This window comes from Rhagoletis pomonella, unplaced genomic scaffold, assembly GCF_013731165.1.
Source record: "Rhagoletis pomonella isolate Grant_MI unplaced genomic scaffold, Rhpom_1.0 Rhpom_scaffold_00006, whole genome shotgun sequence".
NCBI lineage: Eukaryota > Metazoa > Arthropoda > Insecta > Diptera > Tephritidae > Rhagoletis > Rhagoletis pomonella.
The window spans coordinates 43,867,599-43,890,020 of NW_023458560.1; the positions used below are offsets into that span (position 1 = coordinate 43,867,599).

The 22,422-nt window shown below is 39.9% G+C and overlaps 2 protein-coding genes across 7 annotated transcripts in view; one reads left to right on the top strand and one right to left on the bottom strand.

Moving 5' to 3' along the window:
* The window catches only part of LOC118740776 (ubiquitin conjugation factor E4 B), a 14,675-nt gene extending 1,257 nt beyond the window's left edge, over positions 1-13,418 (top strand). For 2 of the 6 annotated variants that reach the window (XM_036472447.1, XM_036472448.1), the window contains exons 2-12: positions 6,464-6,969; positions 7,030-7,183; positions 7,972-8,901; positions 8,980-9,695; positions 9,767-10,338; positions 10,582-10,987; positions 11,050-11,162; positions 11,231-11,408; positions 11,487-11,633; positions 12,449-12,791; positions 12,885-13,418. In XM_036472447.1, the coding sequence (XP_036328340.1) occupies positions 6,916-6,969; positions 7,030-7,183; positions 7,972-8,901; positions 8,980-9,695; positions 9,767-10,338; positions 10,582-10,987; positions 11,050-11,162; positions 11,231-11,408; positions 11,487-11,633; positions 12,449-12,791; positions 12,885-13,183 (3,912 nt within the window). In that variant the 5' untranslated portion in view covers positions 6,464-6,915 and the 3' untranslated portion in view covers positions 13,184-13,418. The remainder of the gene's footprint in view (positions 1-6,463; positions 6,970-7,029; positions 7,184-7,971; positions 8,902-8,979; positions 9,696-9,766; positions 10,339-10,581; positions 10,988-11,049; positions 11,163-11,230; positions 11,409-11,486; positions 11,634-12,448; positions 12,792-12,884) is intronic. The other 4 variants (XM_036472449.1, XM_036472450.1, XM_036472453.1 and 1 more) reach the window with 4 other exon arrangements.
* LOC118741922 lies at positions 3,209-4,303 on the bottom strand. Its single transcript, XM_036473896.1, has one exon. The coding sequence runs from the start codon at positions 4,301-4,303 to the stop codon at positions 3,209-3,211; it is 1,095 nt and encodes a 364-aa protein (XP_036329789.1).
* Positions 13,419-22,422: the final 9,004 nt, after the last annotated feature.

A 22,422-nucleotide genomic window follows, 5' to 3' on the forward strand; every position in this document is an offset into this window, starting at 1 on the left:
TAACGTGCCACCGAAGTAATTTCCAAGCCCCGAACCACTCCGAGCGACTGCTCTCCGTTCTACGTGACTTACGTTATAAATGTACATTCTAAATTCCTACTTACATACGTAAGGCGGCCAGGTCTTTGTTAAAGTGAGGGAGATTCGTCAGTGATGTGGTAAGGACCGCCTGGTGCAGTGTAAGTTGCTGGTAAGGGTCAGACATACTTCTGAGCCGCCTTACAAACTGAGTTACGTAGAATGCAGAGCATTCGCTCGGAGTAGTTTTTTTATTATTATTATTATTATGTATTTATTACGGCCACGAGAGCCTAATTCAAGTATCATTAACAATTTGCTATCTTATAGCTAGGGTTTTACAATATTCATACAGTTTTTTCTTAAAAACTAAGATTTCATTACAGGTTTTTATATCCATAGGGAGTTCATTGAAACATTTGAGACCTTTATAGAAAATGTTTTGTTTATCTATTTCCGTTCTAAACAATGGCAGTTTAAAATTTTGTTTATTCCTTGTATTTACATTGTGTGTTTGCTCTACTAACAATACATTTTTACTAAGGTATTCAGGTACATTACCATGCTTTATATTATAAATTAACTTCATGGAGTGAAAGAAAATTTTTTGCTTAACACTTAGCCAGTTTAAACTGTTCAGCATATCAGCCGTTCTGGCATCACTACGTTTTTTAAGTATAAATCGCATACACCGGTTTTGAAGCTTTTGAAGCTTATCAATTTCACTATCTGATATTATGAATAATATCGATGGACAATATACAAAATGTGGCTCAATAATAGATTTATATATAAGTATTTTATATTTTTTATGTAGATATTTGGATGTTCTCTGCATAATCCCAATTTTTTTAGCTACTTTCGCAACGGTGTATTTTATGTGTTCCTCAAATTTAAGTTTATTATCAATTATAATACCTAAATATTTGATACTATCTACTCTTTGTATGCTTTCATTATTTATTTTCAATTCAACGTTGAGATCATTAAAGTTTCTTCTGGTTATAATCATATATTTTGTTTTGTTAATATTAAGTTTGAGTCTATTTCCGCACAGCCATGTATATAAATTATTTAGTGCCATTTGCATTTTCGATATAGCGACATTAATATTATTTTCACTTATCATAATTAATGCATCGTCGGCGAAGAGTCGAATTTCACATCCCTCGACGGCATTGACAATATCATTAATGTAAATTAGGAACAATATCGGTGCCAGAACCGACCCTTGTGGTAACCCTATGGGTACTTCCAATTCCTCCGATATCGCTGTATTTATCACAGTTCGTTGCCTTCTCTGCTTCAAGTAGCTGCTAAACCATTCTAGCTCCGTACCAGTTATACCAATTCGTTGCAGTTTTTTTAGTAATATGTCTCTATCCACCGTTTCAAATGCCCTTTTGAGGTCCAGGAATACCGAAACAACTACATTCTTATTATTTAGCTCTCCTTTCCAATCAGCTATCACCAAATTGAGGGCTGTCTCACACGAATGTTTTTCCCTAAAGCCCGATTGTTGTTGGACTAAAATTTTATTTTCTTCGAGGTACATCATCAGTTGATTCTTGACATGTACTTCTAATATTTTGGCATCACTTGGTAGGGTATTTATTGGTCTAAGCTCTTCTGGTTGTATTGTCTTTTTGACTTTTTTGACAGGTACCACTGTCGACGTTTTCCACCGTTCTGGTACAATACCACTTTCCACACTATCATTAATAATAAGTGCATAGAAGTACCCTAAATACTCTATAGAGTCTTTCAGTACTCCATCTGATAACAGTTTTCGTCCGCCAATTTTGTATTTAAACGTTTTTATAATATTTATAACTTCAGCGGTTGTTATATACGAAAATTTAAAACTACAGTTGGTTTGACTACTGTTCATTACTAGGTCAAAACAAGGTATGTTTCTATTTATTTCAATCACACTGTTTATGAAGAATAGGTTCAGTTTATTAGCCACTTCGGTATCATTCTCAACCAGTACACCATCTATTACAACTTTTTTGATACCATCGTTATCCTCTGCAAGACAAGCCGCCTGTTTGAGGTGCTTCCACATTTCTTTAGCGTTATTTTCACTCATTTTTACTTTATTTTCCATAAATTGAACTTTTTTTATTTTAATTAGTTTTTTGTACTTTTTATTTATACTTCTGTATTCATCCCACACTCCAGTCTGTATAGCATGTTTGTATATATTAAATTTATTTTTATTCATTTGTGCCAGTTCATGGTCATACCATTTATTCATCAGCTTTATATACACTTCTTTCTCGTAAGTCAAGCTTTCCATTGCTTGCACTATGTTGTTGTTTATAAGTTCCACTTTATCATCAATTTGCAAGTTATTATAGAAATTGAAATTGTACGATCTTAGTATGTTTTGTAAACTTTCACGACTGTATCTGTCCCAAGCAGTAATTTTCTTCACCATTCTCATTTTGAACGATTTCGACGTCTTGACACTGAAATGTATTGTTTCATGGTCAGAGATTTTGAAATCCATCAAATTTTTGCATTCTATTTCTTCCGAATTTGAATACAGTAAATCAATTTTAGTTTCAGTTGTATTTGTAATTCTTGTGTTAAACTCTACTTTTTGGGACATTCCCATTACAGAAAATATCTCGGACAGTTTAGTACTATATGTAGAAGTGTAGTTCATATTTATATTAAAATCTCCCACTACTATATTATGGTTGCTTTTATCATATTTAGTAAGTAATATTTCTGTTAAATAATCCAAAAAATCTGCATCACTTGTGCTAGGCGAGTGATAAAGCACGCCAATTTGAAATTTTTTATCGACCTTTTTCATTTTTATTATTATGCACCATATATTTCGATTAACACTTGCATTATAAATTATATTGAAGTCAATTGTGCTATGCACATATATTATCACTCCTCCAGTGTGTCTGCAGTGTGAGTCACATCGAACCATTTTGTATGTTGCTATATCTAATTCACTATCTTCCACATTTTCCGTCGTACACGTCTCAGAGCATAGTATAATACTCGGCTTGTGTGCTGCCGCCAACACTTCTAATTCACCTTTGTTAGATATTATGCTGTTCACGTTTAGATATATGCAATTTAGAATGTTGTTTGTGTGCAGATTTTCCCTTCGTTTTCTTCCCCTTATCTCCGTTGGTTTTGCCTGTAACCTGCACATTTGTTGCTAATATCCTAGCCTTTGCTTTTTAGCATTTAAATGCTTCAAGTAGACCGGACATTGCCTACTCTTGCACTGATGATTGATATCTAGCCCTAGTTTGAGCTTTTCATTTGACTTTATACAGTTTATGCACTTGTTTATCGGTGGATTAACACATCCGGTGGATTTGTGGTTTCCCAAGCATTTGGCGCACACTTCATCGTTCTTGCACTCAGCAGCTTTGTGGTTGTACCCTTTACATTTAAAGCACGTTGTCACATCAACACCATCATAGACTTTACATCTTTCCCAACCTATATTCAGTTTATCACATTTCAGAGTGTTATTAAAACTTTCTTCATCCACCTCTATTATTGCATTATAATAACTATTATTTTTATTTTTCACATTATACTGCCTAATAATTTTAACTTCACCCTTTTCTAGACATTGGTTTTGCTTCTTTAAACACTCGATTAGTTCGTCATTACACTTTCCAAGGCTCATGCCTGTTATAAACAATTTTGGTTTATAATCTCGCGGAATCTTTATTTCGTATCCATCACTAATATTCGTATCCATAATTTCTTTGATTTTGTCTCTTTCATCCACATTAACACTCTCAATTATCATAACACCATTTTGACCAGTCTTAATGTCTGTAATTTTCAGCTCGTTAGGGTTAATTTTATTATTTAAATCCTGCTTTGTTTTTTCACTCGTTTGTTTGGTTCTTGGTTTCACAACAATAGGCGCACGTTTCTTAAATTCCGGCACGTCTCTACCAGCATTTTTATTCATATTTGTTTTCACCATATTTGCAAATGACGTTTGTTGTTGTGTTGCACTATCTTTTATTTCTTTCCCCAATGTTTTTATTTCCCCGCATAGCTTTTCATTTTCCTTCCCAGCTACATCAGCTGTGCTTTTCATTTGTTCCACTACCTCTCGCACTTTCTTTATTTCTGCTGCATTTCTTACATACATTTCCTGGTGCATTTTTAGGGTCGCTAATCGTTCATTATATTTCACCTCCATCGCCTTCATTAACTCTCTCAATTCCCGCTGGTTCGTATTCAATGCTTCTTCAAATTCATTTTTGTACTCCTTCAAATACATACTGTTCTTGTTTACACTTTCTTGCATGTCTCGCACTACCATATCAACATTTTGTATATATGTAATGCACTCATCACAAATAAATTTCAACATTGGGTGCGTTCCTATTACCCCATACTGGAAGTTATCTAAGCCAGAGCATCTTGGTGCAGTGTGATATGCCTTCCCACACACACCCATACATCTGACACCTGTTTCCCCTCTTATTGGGACTTTACACTTCACACACTTGTCGTTATCTGACATTATGTCTTCACTTTTCGCACTGTGTTTTTATTTTTCGCGGTAAACACGTATGCATATGTATGTATGCGTCTCTATTCGCTTATGTATTTTGGAAAAATTATTAAATATGACATTTAAGTAATATTTCCCAGATTTTTTCACAACATTTTCTTAGTCAATTTGTAGAGTCACTATCTCGCATATATATGGTACACTTTTTAACAATTATTTATTAGCTTCAACATTTCTAAACAGAAATTCCGAGAGCGGCATGTAAAAACGACTTGCTTGCTCAACATACATATGTATCCGGCGCTTGGAAATAACTTCGGCGACACGTTATTTATCAACTGACTACGTAATGTGTCGTCGGAGGTGATCATTTTGTGCTTTACTAGTAGATGACATTGGTCATGATGACAATTTTAATACTAAAAACTAGAAGAAAACATGGCTTACCCCGTAAGGTGCTTACCTCTTTTCCCAGTGGGAATGTGTGCATTCATTTGTATATATGTACATACACGTATCCAATAAATATATATAGATATACCAATAGATTTTGTTTTCTGTCCATACTTTTGTTTATTTCGGTAGGAATGTTTTATATTATTCCATCCTAGCTACTTTTTCATTAGCTTTGTTTATGGACTAACAAATAAGCCATATACACATGATAAAATATGTGCATATGTATGTATATCGATGCTTTCGAGGAACTTGGCACGCTCCATCACCATTGTTTTCGAGTAAATTCCAACAAAATCGTTGATGGTGCACTTGACCGTCCCTGGCTTATCTACCTGCGCACATCATACATACTGCCTATGATTGCAGTTTGCAATATTTTTTCTCAGCTGATTTTGTCCTTTGGCTGATTTCCCTTATGTGTTTTAAAATAAACTTTATAGAAAATTGGTGAAGCAAATACCTCCCCATTCATTGTTACCTTTCTACTTACATATATACATGAATATTTATATACTATATGTTTGTATATACATAAATGTACGTACATATGTATGTATGCTTATAGATTTGTTTGCGTACACATCGTACGCCTATATTTATTTATATTTGACTGCCACTACCACAGGGTGACTTTAATGCTCATCACTTTTATTGATTTCTAAAAATAGTATAATGCAGTGCAGGATCTGCATCAAAGTAGGCAAGTACATGCATTCGATGGCCAAAACCACAATTATAGAGGTGATGGTAAAAGAATATTATTATTATTGGCTTTAATATACAAGCATATGTCACATGTCTATTAGGCGTTTTAATGATATCACATTTTTTTCTATTTACTTATTCGTAGTAGAATGTAGGCATGGTAGAATTATACCAGGTGAAGTAATTAGAGCGTGAAGAAATATTTTGACACTACCTTATTATTCCATATAACAGTTTTCAAACCATATATATACATATGTACATATCTAACGTGCGCCAAAATTTCTTTTTCATCACCATCTTCTTAAACTAGAAAAATACTCTTTAATCAGTCTGCACACGGGTCGTTTAGCTTTAAACTAGTTTTATAGCTATATACTAGCTAGTATAGCTTTAGAATTAGGCTGTTTTTGTTTCGCGTCGCTTGCGGAGCATCAACAGTTTTATTGTTTTCCTGAAAATTTGTTGCGAAAATCATCCGCTAATCATCCGACTGCGCCGTTTGCCATGCCACAGACCAATTTTTAGTAAATACAAGGTAGGAAAATAAATCCCGCTATTTCTTATTTTTTTTTTCTAACGCAGACTCATAAATGAGCTTTTGACATTTGGCCTTTAAACGGCTAATCGGCGTTTTGTCTCAATTACTTATTCGCACGCGTTAATTTCCTGCAAAAGTCTTCTTTAAAATAAAAAAAAAACTAGACAGAATTTTAATGCCATATACATACATACTATATTCCATGTATTTTCATGCAGTTCGTTCACCCACAACAACGCAGCAACGAATTCCGCAGTCACCATTTCAACCGACACCTCTCTACCAACGCACCATAGCACGACAGTATAAAATCGGACAGCGTCAAAAGCTGAAATACCGACAAAGCAGTGAATAGCGTTGTAAAGATTCTACATTTGCACGCGTAATTTCCTCAGACATAGCGCAGAAAAGGAAAATTTGTAAATAAAAGAAATTTTGTGGATGTGAGACAATAGCCAGTAGAACAAACGCAACCAACGCTTTACCTTGACAGTGACGACGTCGACAAAAGTGGCAAGTCAGTGGAGGAAGCAAACCAAACGTATTGGAAAAAGAAAGAAGCTGTACATACATACATATCTATAGTTTCTTGAAAACATTTTAATATATTGTACTAAATAAAAGAAACTCTTAAACAGGCTAGCCAAGTGAGTAGCTTCAGTGGTCTGACATGTCATCAGCTGAGGAGCAAAATAACAAGATGAATGAATTAACGCCGGAAGAGGTAAAACATTAACTAATATATGTTTGAATTAAAGTGACAAATAACTGAATTTCTTTACAGATACGCGCTCGAAGATTGCGTACATTAGCGGTAGCTAATACCCCAAAAGTAAATACGCCCAGCAGTACCGCAACTACAACAATAGAGAGCAGCTCAAGCTCCACTACAATTCCGACAACACCAGTGTCAGCGGATGATAATGAGAAGGGCTTAGGTATGTACATAGTATGTATTTAAAAATGTATTTTGAAATGTATTTTGAATAAAACGTCATTCCAATTAAAAAATATAAATAGTTGACATCATACAAGATCGCGCTTCGATAATAATTACAGTATTCCGTTTTTTTTTTTTTATCTTGGAAACAAGCAGGATGGCATTCTGAAGCAATACGTTTTTTAACAGACTTTTTGATTAAAATAGGCCGGAAGCAGGTTCTCCAATGTAAAAACACTTCGCGATACATTTTTTTTATCATTTCAGGAAGACCCCATTTAAGAAATCTGAGTTGCAAGCCAAATTGCCTAGTACTGAAAATTATAATATTTCAAGGAACAACGTGTCTTGTTATATTGGATCCTCCTTTTTAATTTATTTAATTTTCTTTTAAGTTAAATAGATTTGTGTTCGGTTTAATTTGTTTGAGTTTGTTGCGTTTAGTTAAATTGCATTTGTCATTAGTTAAATTGCACTTACGTCGAGTTTAAATTGATTTGTGTTTGGGTTAAACTGATTTGCGCTGGGCTCAAATTAATTATCTATTGTTTGTATGTATTGGATTTAATTATTCAATATTTGACTAAAATTTAATATTTCAATTCTACTCCACACTTGAACTAGAAGGTTTTTTGGCTTACAACTATATCTTCGGGCCAATATTTTATATTAGCCTCCATTCATTTCGTTCATTTCGCCTCTCGCTTAGTGTTGGCTATTTGAAGGGGCTATTATTTTCTATTATTTTAAACTTTATCCATTTTTACCGTTTACACTAACTTTTAGCACCCCGCTGTCCCAACTATGCTACTAAGGATTCACGCTTGTTGCGCACCCAACTCACAGCGGAGGCTTCTAATTCATCAGAAAACATGCTACCCCCTTCGGAATCTACGAAAATGGACGTTGACGTCGAAATGAATTCACTAAATACAACACCTACTCAACCCATGGATATAGCTAAATGCCCATTAGTGCTGACCGCTGCTTCATCAACCTCGTCTGTATTCACACCTCCAACAGAATGTGCTATAAAAGCAGAACTCGGCAATTATAGCAACGAAACAGCTGACAGCAGTGTCGTTGAATGTATGGAGACGACAGAGATTACAAACACGATTAACGAACGTAAGCAGCCGGAACAGTCGTTAGATGAACGCATTGAGGGCATGATTTCGAAAATATTCAATGCTGCATGGAATGAACATAGTGTCGGCTCAATGATATGCCCGCGTACTGCCAATTTTCTTGAACAATATCCACATATGCGTTTTGATTTTGAAACGATCATACATGATCTACTGCTAGAGTGTGTGCTAAAGTTGTATAAAGAAGAGCATGATTCAACAGAGGGGGCTAGCGGCGGAAGCGTTGCAGCGGCTACCAACGAGGCCGATATTCCGTCTACGAGTGCTAGTAGCTCAGCAATAGCTGTAAGTTCCAGTGACAATAATAAAGCGACTTCATCGAAATCTGCCGCTGCATCTGCATTGGCGACGTCTACGTCTACAACATCGGCAGCATCATCAGCGAATCCCACTTATTCAACTCCGAAAAAGATTAAAAGCGATGACACGGAAGTACAAGAAATATTGGCAAATGCAGCGCCAGGCAGCGCAGGTGGCACGCGACCATCAATTTTCTTTTCAGAAAATGCAATGAGCGGTGGCGGCAGTAGTAGTACACGCGACGATGAACAACCCACATCATCACAGGGTAGGTTTTTGAATACTTGCGTAAGAAAAAAAGTTACATTTCAAATTTTATATTCTTTTTTATTGCCACTTATAACAGCAGCGACTACCTCAACTGCTGCTAATTTGGATTGCACCACCTATCCAGTACCAACGTCTGCCACAATGCGCGGCACTGTGGTCAAACAAGATGTCGTCTTATACTTGGTAAATTGTCATCGGCTACGTCAACAATACTTAACTGATAATAATGTTAGCAGCAGCAATGATCCAATTGAGGCGGCAACGAAAATTCAAAGCATACTACAACAAGTATATGACGCCGTAATGCGCACCACAATACTTGTGCTCACCGATCGCATCTATGAAAATTCGAATTATATATTAGATCAATCAGCCTTGCTGGAAATGCTCTACCAAGGTCGCATACCCGATGGATTCTTGTATGATTTGGTGGCTACCGCCTACAACCAATTTGAAGACTTTCAACAAATCTTTACACAACTTTTGCGTGGTCTCTTCATTGGCATGCAACGCAATATTTGTACAGCCAATATAAATACACAGCAAATTGATTTGTTATCTAAATTGGTCACCATTAAAGTTGGTTCGTCACGGCCGATATGTGATTTAATTGCTGCGCAAGTAAATTTCCTTCCTGAAATGTGTACGAAAATACCAGGCCGAGAAATAGTGAAATGCAGCTATTTAGGGCCATTCTTGTCCGTCTCGCTGTTCGCCGAGGAAAATGTGAAATTCGCAGAGGCGCATGGCAAAAGCAATGTCATTGTGTATAGCATGTACCACTTTCGTTGGGTGAGAATTACAATATTAAACAATGTTTGTACAAGATTTTCAATAATTTTGGATATATTTTTTTCGCTTAGGAAATGCAATCAATGCGCACGTCAATGCATACAGTCTTTCACTCGTTGCTCGTCAACGTAAATAGCCGCCCTAAAACGCTTGACTACATTGGCAAAATACTGCGCTACAACGAGCGTCGTGCACAGCTCGCTTGCGATGAAAAATTGCTTGCACGCGATGGTTTCGTCATAAATCTAATGAGCGTATTGCAACAGCTGTCGGTGAAAATCAAATTGGATCGCATCGATCCGGCTTTTCCCTTCTATAAAGACTCGTTGATCTCCATTGAGAACGATACGAAATTACGTTACGCTGACGACGAATATAAACAGTTCATTGAACGTAATTTTGCTACGGTCACACATAATGCCAACTTCCAGACGCAATGTTGGTTCCTAACACTTCAAGCGCATCATTTGGGCTATATGCCAGCCATACAACGCTATCGGCAGAAGGCACGCGCCATTAAAGAACTGCAAAAACTCATTGACGAAATCGATCGCACCAAATCGCATTGGGAGAATACACCATATGCGAAAAGGAATAAACAGTTTCGTGAACGTTGGCATAAGCAATTGAAAAAGTTGACCAGGTAAGTGGAGTGAATGTGTGTATATATGTATGTAGGTGGAACGCAGGTATATTATGCATTTGATGAGTTCAGAGAAGAAACAAACGTGACTTTACATAACATAAAAAGGGTTGGTTTCGAAATCAATTGGAACAAGGACGAAGGAAATGCGTTCCAAATACATCATAATCTTCGCCTGTCAAGGATTTTCTTTTCGTTTTTATATGCATATATCAATTAACGAAAAATATATATTTTAATTAGGTCCAAAATGTGCAGTGAACTATGCTTGCTCGATCCTAAACTTTTATCAGCTTGCATGTACTTCTATTCGACTGTTTGCGAATATCTACTATATCAAATTGAGGGACGTGCCATTGAGGGCCCATTCATAGCCAAGGTGCCGGTGCAACAATTGAAGCCGACCGATACATTTGCTGCACTGCCCGAGTGGTATGTCGACGATATTGCCGAATTCATACTGTTCGCCATGCAACATGCCCTCAATGATATACGGCAGACAATCGATCATTCGATAATCACATGGTTGTTGACGTGCGTCTGTGTGCCCAATCTCATAAAGAATCCTTATGTCACTGCCAAATTAGTTGAAGTGTTGTTTGTGTTCTCACTTGGACCACAAAATTCATTAAGCACATCTGTAAGCACAGTAAATCCAATGTAATTGATTTCTTTTATTTTATCATTTGCTCACACGTTTTTTGTTTTTAGATGTGGAATCATGAATTGGCACAGACTGTGCTTTGCAGCGCGCTAATGAAATTCTACGTAGATATTGAAACGACTGGACAAAGTACTGAGTTCTATGATAAATTTACTATTCGGTGAGTAATCTAGAAATAATAAAATTAATATATGTTTGTATGTTTTCGCTAATGAATTTGCTTTTCAGATATCACATAAGTCATCTATTTAAATCAATGTGGGAAAATCCTGTGCTACGGCAAGTAATGATAACCGAATCGAATTCGGGCAAACAATTTGTGAAATTTATTAACATGCTCATGAACGATACCACATTCCTGTTGGATGAATGCCTAGAAAATTTGAAGCGCATACATCAAACACAGGTAAAATTGCGAAATGATGAAGTAGAAGTAGTAGCAGATAAAATAAAATAAAATTCTCTTTCTTATTGTGTTTTCTAGGTGCTGATGATGAACGAGAGCGCGTGGGGGCAAATGAGCTCTGAACAGCAGCAAACTAGACTCTCGCAATTAAATACTGATGAACGACAGTGTCGTTCTTATTTGACACTTGCACGCGAAACTGTGGAAATGTTTCATTATTTAACGGTAAGTTCGATATTTAAACTAATGTTACATAACCGCCCTGCAAACCAAAATGCCCGAAATCTTAAGGAAATCGTTGGGAGTATCTCATTTCTGTAACGATTTTTTTTACGAATTTTCAAAGAAAATTATATGAAGTGGTTGACACGAACTCGTAAAGAAATTTCTGTACGAAAAATAAAGAAAATTCTGGAAAAATTCTGAAAGATATTCTTCACATAGCACCATTATTTTCGCTGCTTCACAGATTTTCTTCCGATCTTTACAATCTGGATTTTTATTTCTTTAAATGACGGAATATGCAGTTCATTGCTTCCTTGTTCTGACAGATTTTTTTTTTACACACGTTCATGATACGCTGTTCAACAACAACAAAACTGATCTGTAGTAAATATTTCTTCCGATAGGTGCAGTTCAAATACTAATTTTTCATATACCTACGACTTAAAAGAGATTAAAGACTGGTTTTCACTATGTCAAATTCAGTGGCATTTGTCGTCAAATGAAATCAAAAAGCGGTTTATAGATTGATTTGGATCAGGTTAGGTCTTTAGTCGTGTACATGCGCTGCGAAATCGGCCATCTGTCAGTTTTTAACCCATAATATCATCGGTAAAGGTATGGATAAAGGAGTTAAAGTTGTGTCAAAATATGTCGCCAAATTTTTTTGTCAAACTATGACATAGTGAAAACCAGTCTTAAGATTGCATTTAATGTTTATAACTGATATGTACTTGTATGTATATTAACCGCAAGCCTACAAGCTAATCAAATACATATGCATACATTTTTAATAAATTTTTGTTTTTAATTTTCAGAATGACATTAAAGAGCCATTCATGCGCGACGAAATAATCGATCGTCTCAGTTCAATGTTAAATTTCAATTTACAACAATTGTGTGGGCCCAAGTGCAATGATCTAAAAGTACGCAATCCAGCTAAATATGGTTGGGAACCACGTCGGCTGCTAGGCGAAATTTTTGATATATATCTACATCTGGACTGTGATAGATTTGCGCAGGCATTAGCCGCCGATGAGCGTTCATTTCAGAAGCATTTATTTGACGATGCTGCCAGTCGCATAGAACGTTTGGGTATACGTTCCACAACTGAGGTGGAAAAATTCAGGTCATTGATTAGTAGAGCCCATGATATTTATGGTAAGTTGTTGGCGGCATTGTTTCTTTTCCTTGTTTTTTTTTTGGATATTTCTGTATAAGATTTTCATTACTTTTACTACTACTATTTTGCAGTTGCAAATCAGCTAGCCGAAGATGAGTGCGCCGATGCGCCCGACGAATTCAAAGATCCTCTAATGGATACGCTCATGTCGGATCCGGTAATGCTGCCATCGGGCACGATTATGGATCGTGCTATTATAACAAGGCATTTGTTGAACAGTAACACTGATCCGTTCAATCGTCAGCCATTGACCGAAGATATGCTCGTGCCAAATATTGAACTGAAGGAACGTATCGATGCTTGGCGTAAGGAGCAACGTTTTAAGCGACAACAAGAGCAAAATGTACGCTTAAACGATAAGAGCAGCTAAATTATAGCATCAATGGCGTGTGGTATGTACTGTACGGTGAATGTGGCGAGCAAGCAAACAAACGAGAAAAGAAGTCAGCCAAGGTTGCAGTAGCCACATTTTACTTTTCAAGCTGTTGATGTTGCTATTGCTGTCGCTGAAATTGCTGCCGCCGATGTAGCAGCTTCTTATATGTTTGGCGTAGTTCATGAATCGAATTTTAATTAGTTGTTTTGTGTGTGTGCGTGTGTATGAAGAAAACAAAAAGGTCTTACTTAAGATAGCATTTTCTGCTTATATCATTTACCTCACCATAAGTTGAGGTAGACATTATTAAATGATTCCTTTATTATGTTTAGTTATTACCGAATTATAATAGAAATACTCTCACAATCAGTTATTGTTACATTTCTTTGTAATTATTATTATTATTTTTGTATTTCATAACTCTGTTACAAAAGAAGGAGGAACCGTCTATATTTATATCCTTTCATTATTATTAAAATTCTATTTTTGTTCTTGTCTTCGTATCTGTATTTATCAACTCTAGTGTGTATATGTCTATATGTAGCTGAAATTCGCAACAATTTAAATTTACGATATACGATATACATACATACATACATATGCAAGTGAAGAAAAACAAAGAAGCAAGCGAAAAAGGGAAATGTTGGTTGAAATTCCGGCCTTCTTCAATAATCCAATATTGTCAATTTGTTTAAGTATACCAACAAAAGCAAGCAGAAGAAAAGCTAAACGAAACAAAACAACAAAATGAAACAAAAAAAGGCGTTAAAAATACGATTTTTTTAAGTAAGAATTAGTTTGAAGCTAAGATTGAGGAAAATAAAAATTAAAAAAGTATAAATCATAAAAATATAATTAAAATATATGCGTAATATACGATGGCCTATATTTGATTTAATACAATTTTTACATATATGAGTACGTACATACATACATGCATACAAGTATATATATATATAAAAAAAATACAAACATACATACATTACATACAAATAGAAGTGTTAATTGTAAGCTATCTTTAGCATTAAATGGCGACGTCACCATTGCCGTTGCGCGTAAAATAAAAATTAATTTCTTGAAAAGATATTTAAAAGCGTAATAAATAGTTGGTTTTATTTAAATAATTTTTCTGTTATGAAGCGAGAAAGAAGGTAAGAATAATGTAGTGAAATTGTGTGTGGTATACCGTAAAAGTTTCAAATCAGACGACAATTGTCAGCTGGCGTTTATACCAGGCACTTAGAGAAGTCCAACAAGCGGTTATTCTGTATTATTCGACCTTTGATGCCGAACTACTATGGCAGGCGTGAGTACTTGGCAAAGCAATAGGGGATTCAAGGACGCACAAAATAGGTAAGCTCGGAAATTAAACATTAATTTCATTTCCTTTTTCGGGACCAGTACATGACCTTTTCATAACCACTTCGGGAATAGTTCAGGAATATTTCAGGATCATTTCGTGGCTAGTTTTGTAATGGTGCAGAAATAGCTCCGAAATGGTACTGAAATAATCGTGAACAGGCCCTGAAAACGCCCCGAGACGGTCGAAAAAGTTTGGAACATGTCCCGAAATGGTCTCGAACAAGTCGTTGATACGCTTCCGAAACGGTTCCTTATTAGTTCCTAAATGATTCCAAACTAGTCTCAAAATGTCCCTTAAATAGTCATGAAGTAGTCCCAAAATGATCCCGAACTAGTCGCAAAATGTAATCTCAAAATTGTCCTCAAATAGTTGTGAACCAGCTCCGAAATGATTTTCAACAGGTCCCAAAATGATACAAAACAAGTCCCGAAATAGTCTTGCAATTACAGAATTTCTGATGGGGGGTCACAAGAAGAAGTTACCAATTTCCTGCTGGGTTAACGCAAAGCTAAGATGTTTACCCAGCTAGCAAAATTTCCCGAATTCTGTTAGATATCCGTCATACTCGTCGGCAAAAAAGTCTGAAATCTTTATGATTTCTGGCCGATATCGGTCAGAGAAGCGTGTGGAGAGGTTGACAGGAAGTCTAACCGACACGTCGTGGGAAATTCTGACTTATTTACCGACGATTCTAACGGATATCTAACAGATGTCTGACCAAAATATCATACAAAATAAGAATAATCAGACGTGTCTGTCCGAAATCGGACATAATTCCATCAGACATGTCGGATAAGGAAATAAATAAAATTCTCCAGAAACTTCGCCCAAAAATCTATACGAAACCTGTAAGACTTGTTTAAATAGTCAACTTTTAATTCAGACATTTGTGCGACTTGTCTGATATCAGACATTGTCTGGCAGCTAGAACGGGTATACATCAAAAACTATTATTTCAAAGTGAGTGTTCATTAGTTGCAGCAGTGGGGCCCACTTCAATTATAATAATATGGATATAAACAAATGGACAAATATTTACAAATGTAGATACCAGTCGTGTGACACTGCCTTTAGGAAGTCCAAAAAATAACATTTTTTCTCGTAATTTCCTTGGAAAAGTACTTTAGGCTCATTGGTGGCGAACATTTTTTCTGGTCCGGCCTAGTGTGTATTGACAACACGAAAATACTATTTTTTCCTACGTGTAGTTTGGAATTAGGCATCAGTTTTGCTATTGGCTGGAATCAAAACTATCCTGCGTATTTTGAAATCTTATCGGTACCTTTCTGCATATAAATAGTGTTGAAAAGTAAAACGGTTTGTAAAGTAAAAAGTTATTAGTTTAGGTTGAAACGACTGACGAGCAGAGCACTTAGGGCAAGAATAATAGGGGTGTGGTGGTATATGTGGGCGTGCGCTTTTTTGTATGCATACTTAATCCCATCCTTCAGTTATCCATCTAAAAACTAATTTCGTATAACATAAAAATAGAGCTAAAGCAGACCATAAATATTGAGTTTCTAGATATCTTGACCCCAGCGCCACCTAGAGGGTTTGTTTTTGGCAAAAGTATTCCTTATTATATAAGAAATATATACTTCTCTTTTGAAGCTGTAACCGCCTAAGCGATTTTAGCCGAGTTCAACAAAGTACGCCAGTTGTTTCTCTTCTGTGTCAACTTACGCAAATTCGGGATGTGAAGTGAAGCCAAATCCTTGGTCTTTCTATCGCAGTTGGACCTCCCTTTTCCTCTACTATCATCAGCTGATTCTGAGTTGTAGGCTTTCAGGGCTGGATCGTCGGTGTTCATTCGAACAACATGGCTAAGCCAGCAGAGCCGCTGTAATTTAGTTCGCTGCATTACATATGTCCATGTCGTTGTAAAGCTTATACAGCTCATCGTTCCATCGTCTGCGGTCGCTAAAGCGTAAAGACCCCTAAACCTTCCGCAAAATCTTTCTCTCGAATACTCCAAGAACCGCCATTCCCACGACAGCCGGTTCTACGTACCGGAATGACTCGGGTTTTACCCGACCAAGGGCTGTTGTTTCGGCGATCTAACCCCGTTTAGGTCGGCGAAGTATCTCAGAAGTTGTTCGTCCGTAGGGCTACATTCACTACGTATTCTTCTACTCAGGGCTGGCATCGAGTCAAACCCAGGGCCAGAAATCTACACCTGCTGCGTATGCCGGAGACGACTACACCACAACTCCACCTCTGTTAAGTGTAATGCCTGCGAGGGGTGGAGTCACCTTAGAGTCTGCTCAGGACTACGGACACATCGACAGTGGACCACGTCGTACGTGGCCCCCTGTTACTCAAACAGAGCAGCCTCCACGGCCAACCTCAGTCCACCCGAGCAGCCTCACACAGTCACCACAACACAACAACATAATAACACCACAGACCATACCACAGCCACGACAGACCACATAACACACACAACCGCACCACCACCCACACGCCGCCGCCAACAACTCCTGGTTCCCCCTACAATCTGCACGGTATGTCAGACCAGGATATTCCGTAATGTGACATCAGTAAAGTGCAACACTTGCCTTGGCTGGTACCACTTTAGGGCATGCTCAGGTCTGCGTACCACGCGAGTTTGGACTGGGAACTTCGAGGGCCCGTGCTGCGCTGCTCGGTCGCAGACCCCAACTGCGACGCCTCCCGCCACCACCACAGGGCGGCAACCATCACAGCAGCGCACACAGCCAACGGCGGTAAGAACACACACATCACTTACACCCCACTTCACGACACGTCTCCCGAACCACATGAAGCTCCTTCGATTTAACTGTAACGGGCTACAGAGCAAGATTGAGGAGATAACCGTCTTCATGTGTCGGCATGGTATATTGATAGCTGCGGTCCAAGAGACGAAGTTGCACGGGTACAACGTGCACCGGGTACAACGTGCACCGTCGAGATCGCGAGCGAGATAATGGTAGTGGCTTAGCGTTCATCACGCACCACACCGTGCAGTATCGTCTAATCGAAGCAGACATCGACCGCAGGGATACCATCCTAGAATGTCAGGGCATCGCTATCCGGTCAGGCGATGTCGAGCTCGAAATATTTAACATATACATACCCCCTGTCACCTGCTGCCCGGCAGGATATCACCCTGATATAGGTGCGCTCCTCAGAGGTGAAAACCGTATGGTAGTAGGTGACTTTAATGCGCACCACGATCTTTGGCACTCAAGCCTGTCAAACGATCGTAGGGGAACAGACTTGGCTGAGCAGATAGACGATTCGACATTCTGCACAATGAACGACGACGCACCCACCAGGATTATGGGTAACTGCAGTAGCTCGCCAGACATCACCATAGTCAGCGCTGGTCTGATAAACAGCATAACATGGCGACCTATGCTGACTTTAGCATCAGACCACCTACCCATAGTCATCTCGATAGATAAACCAACCGACTTTGCCTCCGCCAAACACCGGACCTATATCAATTTTTCTAAAGCTGATTGGAAAGGTTACGCGGAGTTTACCGAAAACACCTTCACAGCGCTCCCCACACCAACCGACGTCCATCTCGGTGAACGTAAGTTCCGCAGGGCTGTCACTGCTGCTGCAGCTCGCTTCATACCGACAGGATGTATAACAGACCCACGTCCAAACTTCCCTGCCGAAGCGGCTGTTCTAGCCGATGAGCGTGATAGCCTTCGTCAGGCCGATCCCGGAGATCCCCATATCAGAAGTGGGAGCAGCATCTGAAGACCTGTAACTTCACCCCTGGTGTGAGCAAGCTTTGGTCAACCGTGAGGTCGCTGTCCAATCCGACGAAGCACGACGACAGAGTCGAAATTTCCTTCGGCGACCATGCTTCGTCGGACCCGGAGCGATGCGCGAGCTATTTTAGCCGGCAGTTCATACTGCATCCTCCGGTGGACAAAGCCAAGCGTCGAGTGACCAGAAGGCTGCACAAACTGCCAACAACCTGAGCCCTCCTTGCTTTCACTTGCGGTGAAGTTCAGGTGGCCATCGGGAAGGCGAAAGCCTCCAAAGCCATGGGTCCCGACGGAATATGCATGCTGATGCTGAAAAATTTGGGTCCTGCGGGGGTAGCGTACCTAACGGAGGTCCTCAACTTGTCTATGGCCACTCTCATCATCTTATACATCTGGAAGGTGGGGAGAGTGGTCCCACTGCTCAAACCGGGGAAACCTGCCAACAAAGGAGATTCTTATCGTCCGATAACACTCCTTTCCCCGGTAGCGAAGACACTCGAGGCCTTGCTACTCCCGTAATTCACAAACCACTTGACCCCAGCGAAGCATCAGCATGGTTTCCGTAAAGTGCACAGCACAACAACAGCACTTAACGCCATAAACACTCAGATAACTCGTGGCCTTAACCGAAACCGTCCCTGTGAGAGAACGATTCTAGTAGCGTTGGACTTGTCAAAGGCGTTTGACACCGTCTGCCATTCCACGCTACTAGAAGATATAGAGGCCTCCTCTCTCCCACAGGGGCTCAAACGGTGGTCGGCAAATTATCTGAGTGGTCGACATTCGTCGGTAATGTTTAGAGACAAAACGAGTAAACAGAGGAAAATAAAAGAGGGGGTTCCACAGGGTGGTGTCCTTTCCCCGCTACTGTTTAACTTTTACATTTCAAAGCTCCCTCAATCACCAGAGGGAGTCTCGATTGTCTCTTATGCCGACGATTGCTCGATCATGGCGACTGGGAATGGAATTGATGACCTGTGTTCGAAAGTAACGGGTATCTCTCCGAACTTTCTCGCTTCTTCACTGCAAAGTGTCTAGCCCTCTCCCCTATGAAATCCTCTGCGATCCTGTTCACAACCTGGACGAAGGAGGTCAGGCTACCGCTGGGAATTCACGTCGATGACACACCAATTCCGACGGTGAATAACCCCAAAATACTCGGAGTAACATTCGACAGCCTGCTCTCCTTCTCTGCGCACGCAACCGCTATTGTCAATAAAGTACAGAGCCGCAACAAGGTCCTCAAGTCGCTAGCCGGCAGTACTTGGGGCAAAAACAAAGAAACGTTGCTGGCAACATACAAGGCAATAGGCCGGCCGGTTTTGAACTACGCAGCGCCAGTGTGGTCGCCGGGGACTAGTAGGACGCAGTGGACGAAGCCTCCTGATGTCGCCCGAACACCATCTTCACGGCGAGGCGCAAATGCTCCCCGTAAAGGAGCACAACATCATGCTCTGCAAGCAGTTCCTGGTCGGGAGCCACAGAAGTGGCCACCCAAACAGACAGCTGCTTGCAGAGGAGCCCTCGCCTAGGCACGTCAGGAGGCATCTATATGAACTGACGGACGAAGTCCAGAGGTTCATCAAGCAACCTCTGGACCCGACACCTTACCGACTGGCCCTGAACGGCATTCACAGGGATTCAGTCTCGAGTTATGTAGACTCTAGACCTGTGAATGCCGTTCTAGGCATACCGCCCCCGGACACAGACGAGACGGAGCTTCATCTGCCTCGGGAGACGCGAACGACACTAGCACAACTTCGCTCCGGCTACTGCAGCAGGTTAAACTCCTACCTGAGTAGATTGAATGAGGATGTGCCAAATGAGTGTCCGGCATGCGGAGACCCCACATGACTCGAAACATCTCTTCGCATGTCCGGAAAACCCGACAACCCTAACGGCCTTGTCCCTGTGGACCCACCCCGCAGAAGCTGCACGCTTCCTAGGGCTGCCGTTAGTGGAACTTGACGACAACGACTGAGATACCAACCGACCTGGGCGGGGTTGTTGTAGCCGCTACAACAACAACAACAAAATCCGATGTCATTGTCCATGCTTCTTCGCCATATACACGGGCATGATGAGTGACTTATAGAGTGTGGTTTTCGTACTCCTGAATTTCCTAGTCAGTCCAAAGTACTACTTGTTGGCAAGAGTTACTCTTCTTGGATTTCCATGCTGAAATTATTATCGGTGTTAATGCTGGTTCCCAAATAAACGAAGTCGTCTACTTTTTCAAACTTGTAACTGTCAACAGTGACGCGTGTGCCAAGGTGCGAATATGCTGACTGTTTGTTTGACGACAGGAGATAATTCGTGCTGACCTCGTTGACCGCCAGACCCAATCGCTTTGCTTCATTATCCAACTTAGAAAAGGCAGAACAGACTTCGCGGTTTTTGTTACCGACGATGTCGATGTCATCGGCATACGTCAACAATTGGATGCTATTGTAAAAAAGTGTTCTTGAGCGGTTCAGTTCTGCAGCTCTTATCTTCTTCAACATCAGATTAAAGCAATCACACGGAAGCGAGTCAAGCTGTATGAAATCCTGTTGGGTAACAAATGGCTCGGAGAATTCTGACGGAACTGGTGGTATTGCTCAACGTCATTTTTACACATGCAGACATAGCGGCGTATAGGCAACTCTTTTTAGTGCTGTTGAAAGCGGCTTTAAGGTCGACAAATAGGTGGTGAGTGTAGATCCTTTTCTCGCGCGTCTTTTCCAAGGTTTGGCATATTGTGAATACTTGGGCTCGAATCTTCACATACGATATCGTACTATTCGTCACGTAAAAACACATTTTTCGGATTATAACATACGTGAACGTACTGTACTCTTTGTCCCATTGAGTGTATCACGTAATTTTCTTTCGTATCGTTTTGGATCCGTGAACGGATGTTACTGGTCTATGGTGGATTTGCCAGGCCTAAAGCCACACTGATAAGGCCCAATCAGTTCATTGACGGTGGGCTTCAGTCTTTCACAAAATACGCTCGATATTACCTTGTAACCTATGCTTACATCACTCTTAAATTCCAGTCATCGGGCATGCGTTCATCTGACCATATACTGCATAAGAGTTGATGCATGCACCTTATCAGCTCCTCACCGCCGTCAACAGCAGCTTTGTTGTTTTTCAGCTCCGTAATTGCTATTCGTATAGCAGGTAGTGGAACATCGTCTGGGGCTCGGGTACGTCCTCCTACAACTTTCAGTGCTGCTACCATTCAGTACGGTGGACAAGTTTGCCTCCATAATTTAGGCACGTTCTATATATCGGACACTAGGTGGCCATCGTTGTTCTTACAGGAGCTTGCCCAGCTTTGAAACTATCCGTAAGTGGCCTAACTCTCTGATAAAATTTTCGGCAGCTTTTCCTGTCGGCCAGCATATCAAGCTCTTCGCACTCATGTATTTCGGCCTCTCTCTCCTTATTGCGACAAATACGTCTCGCTTCCCTCTTCAGGTCCCTTTAACGGTCCACGCTCCTCATCGTACAAGTTATTCTTTCGGGCTCGCTGAAATCCGAATACTTCTGCGGCGGCGGTACTTAATGATCGGTAAATGTGATTTTACTGCTCGCGTTTGTCGGTTTGTTGAAGAGAGCTCTCACAGAACAAGTGTGCGAGTAGGGTGCGAATAAATTGGCCGTCTGTTGTGATTGCAGCTTTTCGAAGTTGAGCGTTCCTTTTATTGTTGGGCGCACATTTTTGGCTGCACAGAGACGGGTATCTTGGCTGCAGCAAACAAGTTGTCGGAGTCGATGTTTGGCCATCGGAGTGTACGTATGTACGTCTTCCGTCTATCATAACATGCTCGATTTGGTTTCTCGTTTTTCGATATGGAGACAGCCAAGCGCACATAAAATATATCCTTGGATGCTTCGTCTTTCTATTTCGCCGGGGCATGGGCGCAGATAGGCGAGATGTAGAAGAATCTCGCTTTGATGCGGATTGTGGCTGGATGCTCATCCACCGGGGTGAACTGCAATACTCAGTGACAGTGACGGAGTCTCTCTACCACAACAAATCCAACACACAATTTGGGCTCCTTTACACGGCAGCTGTAGTAGACGTCGCAAATCCCCAAATATGTTTTGCCTTGTCATCAAAAGAAGGG

What these genes read in the sequence shown, in the direction of transcription:
- LOC118741922 (XM_036473896.1), bottom strand. Translation starts at nt 4,303, where the DNA reads ATGTATTTGAAGGAGTACAAAAATGAATTTGAAGAAGCATTGAATACG.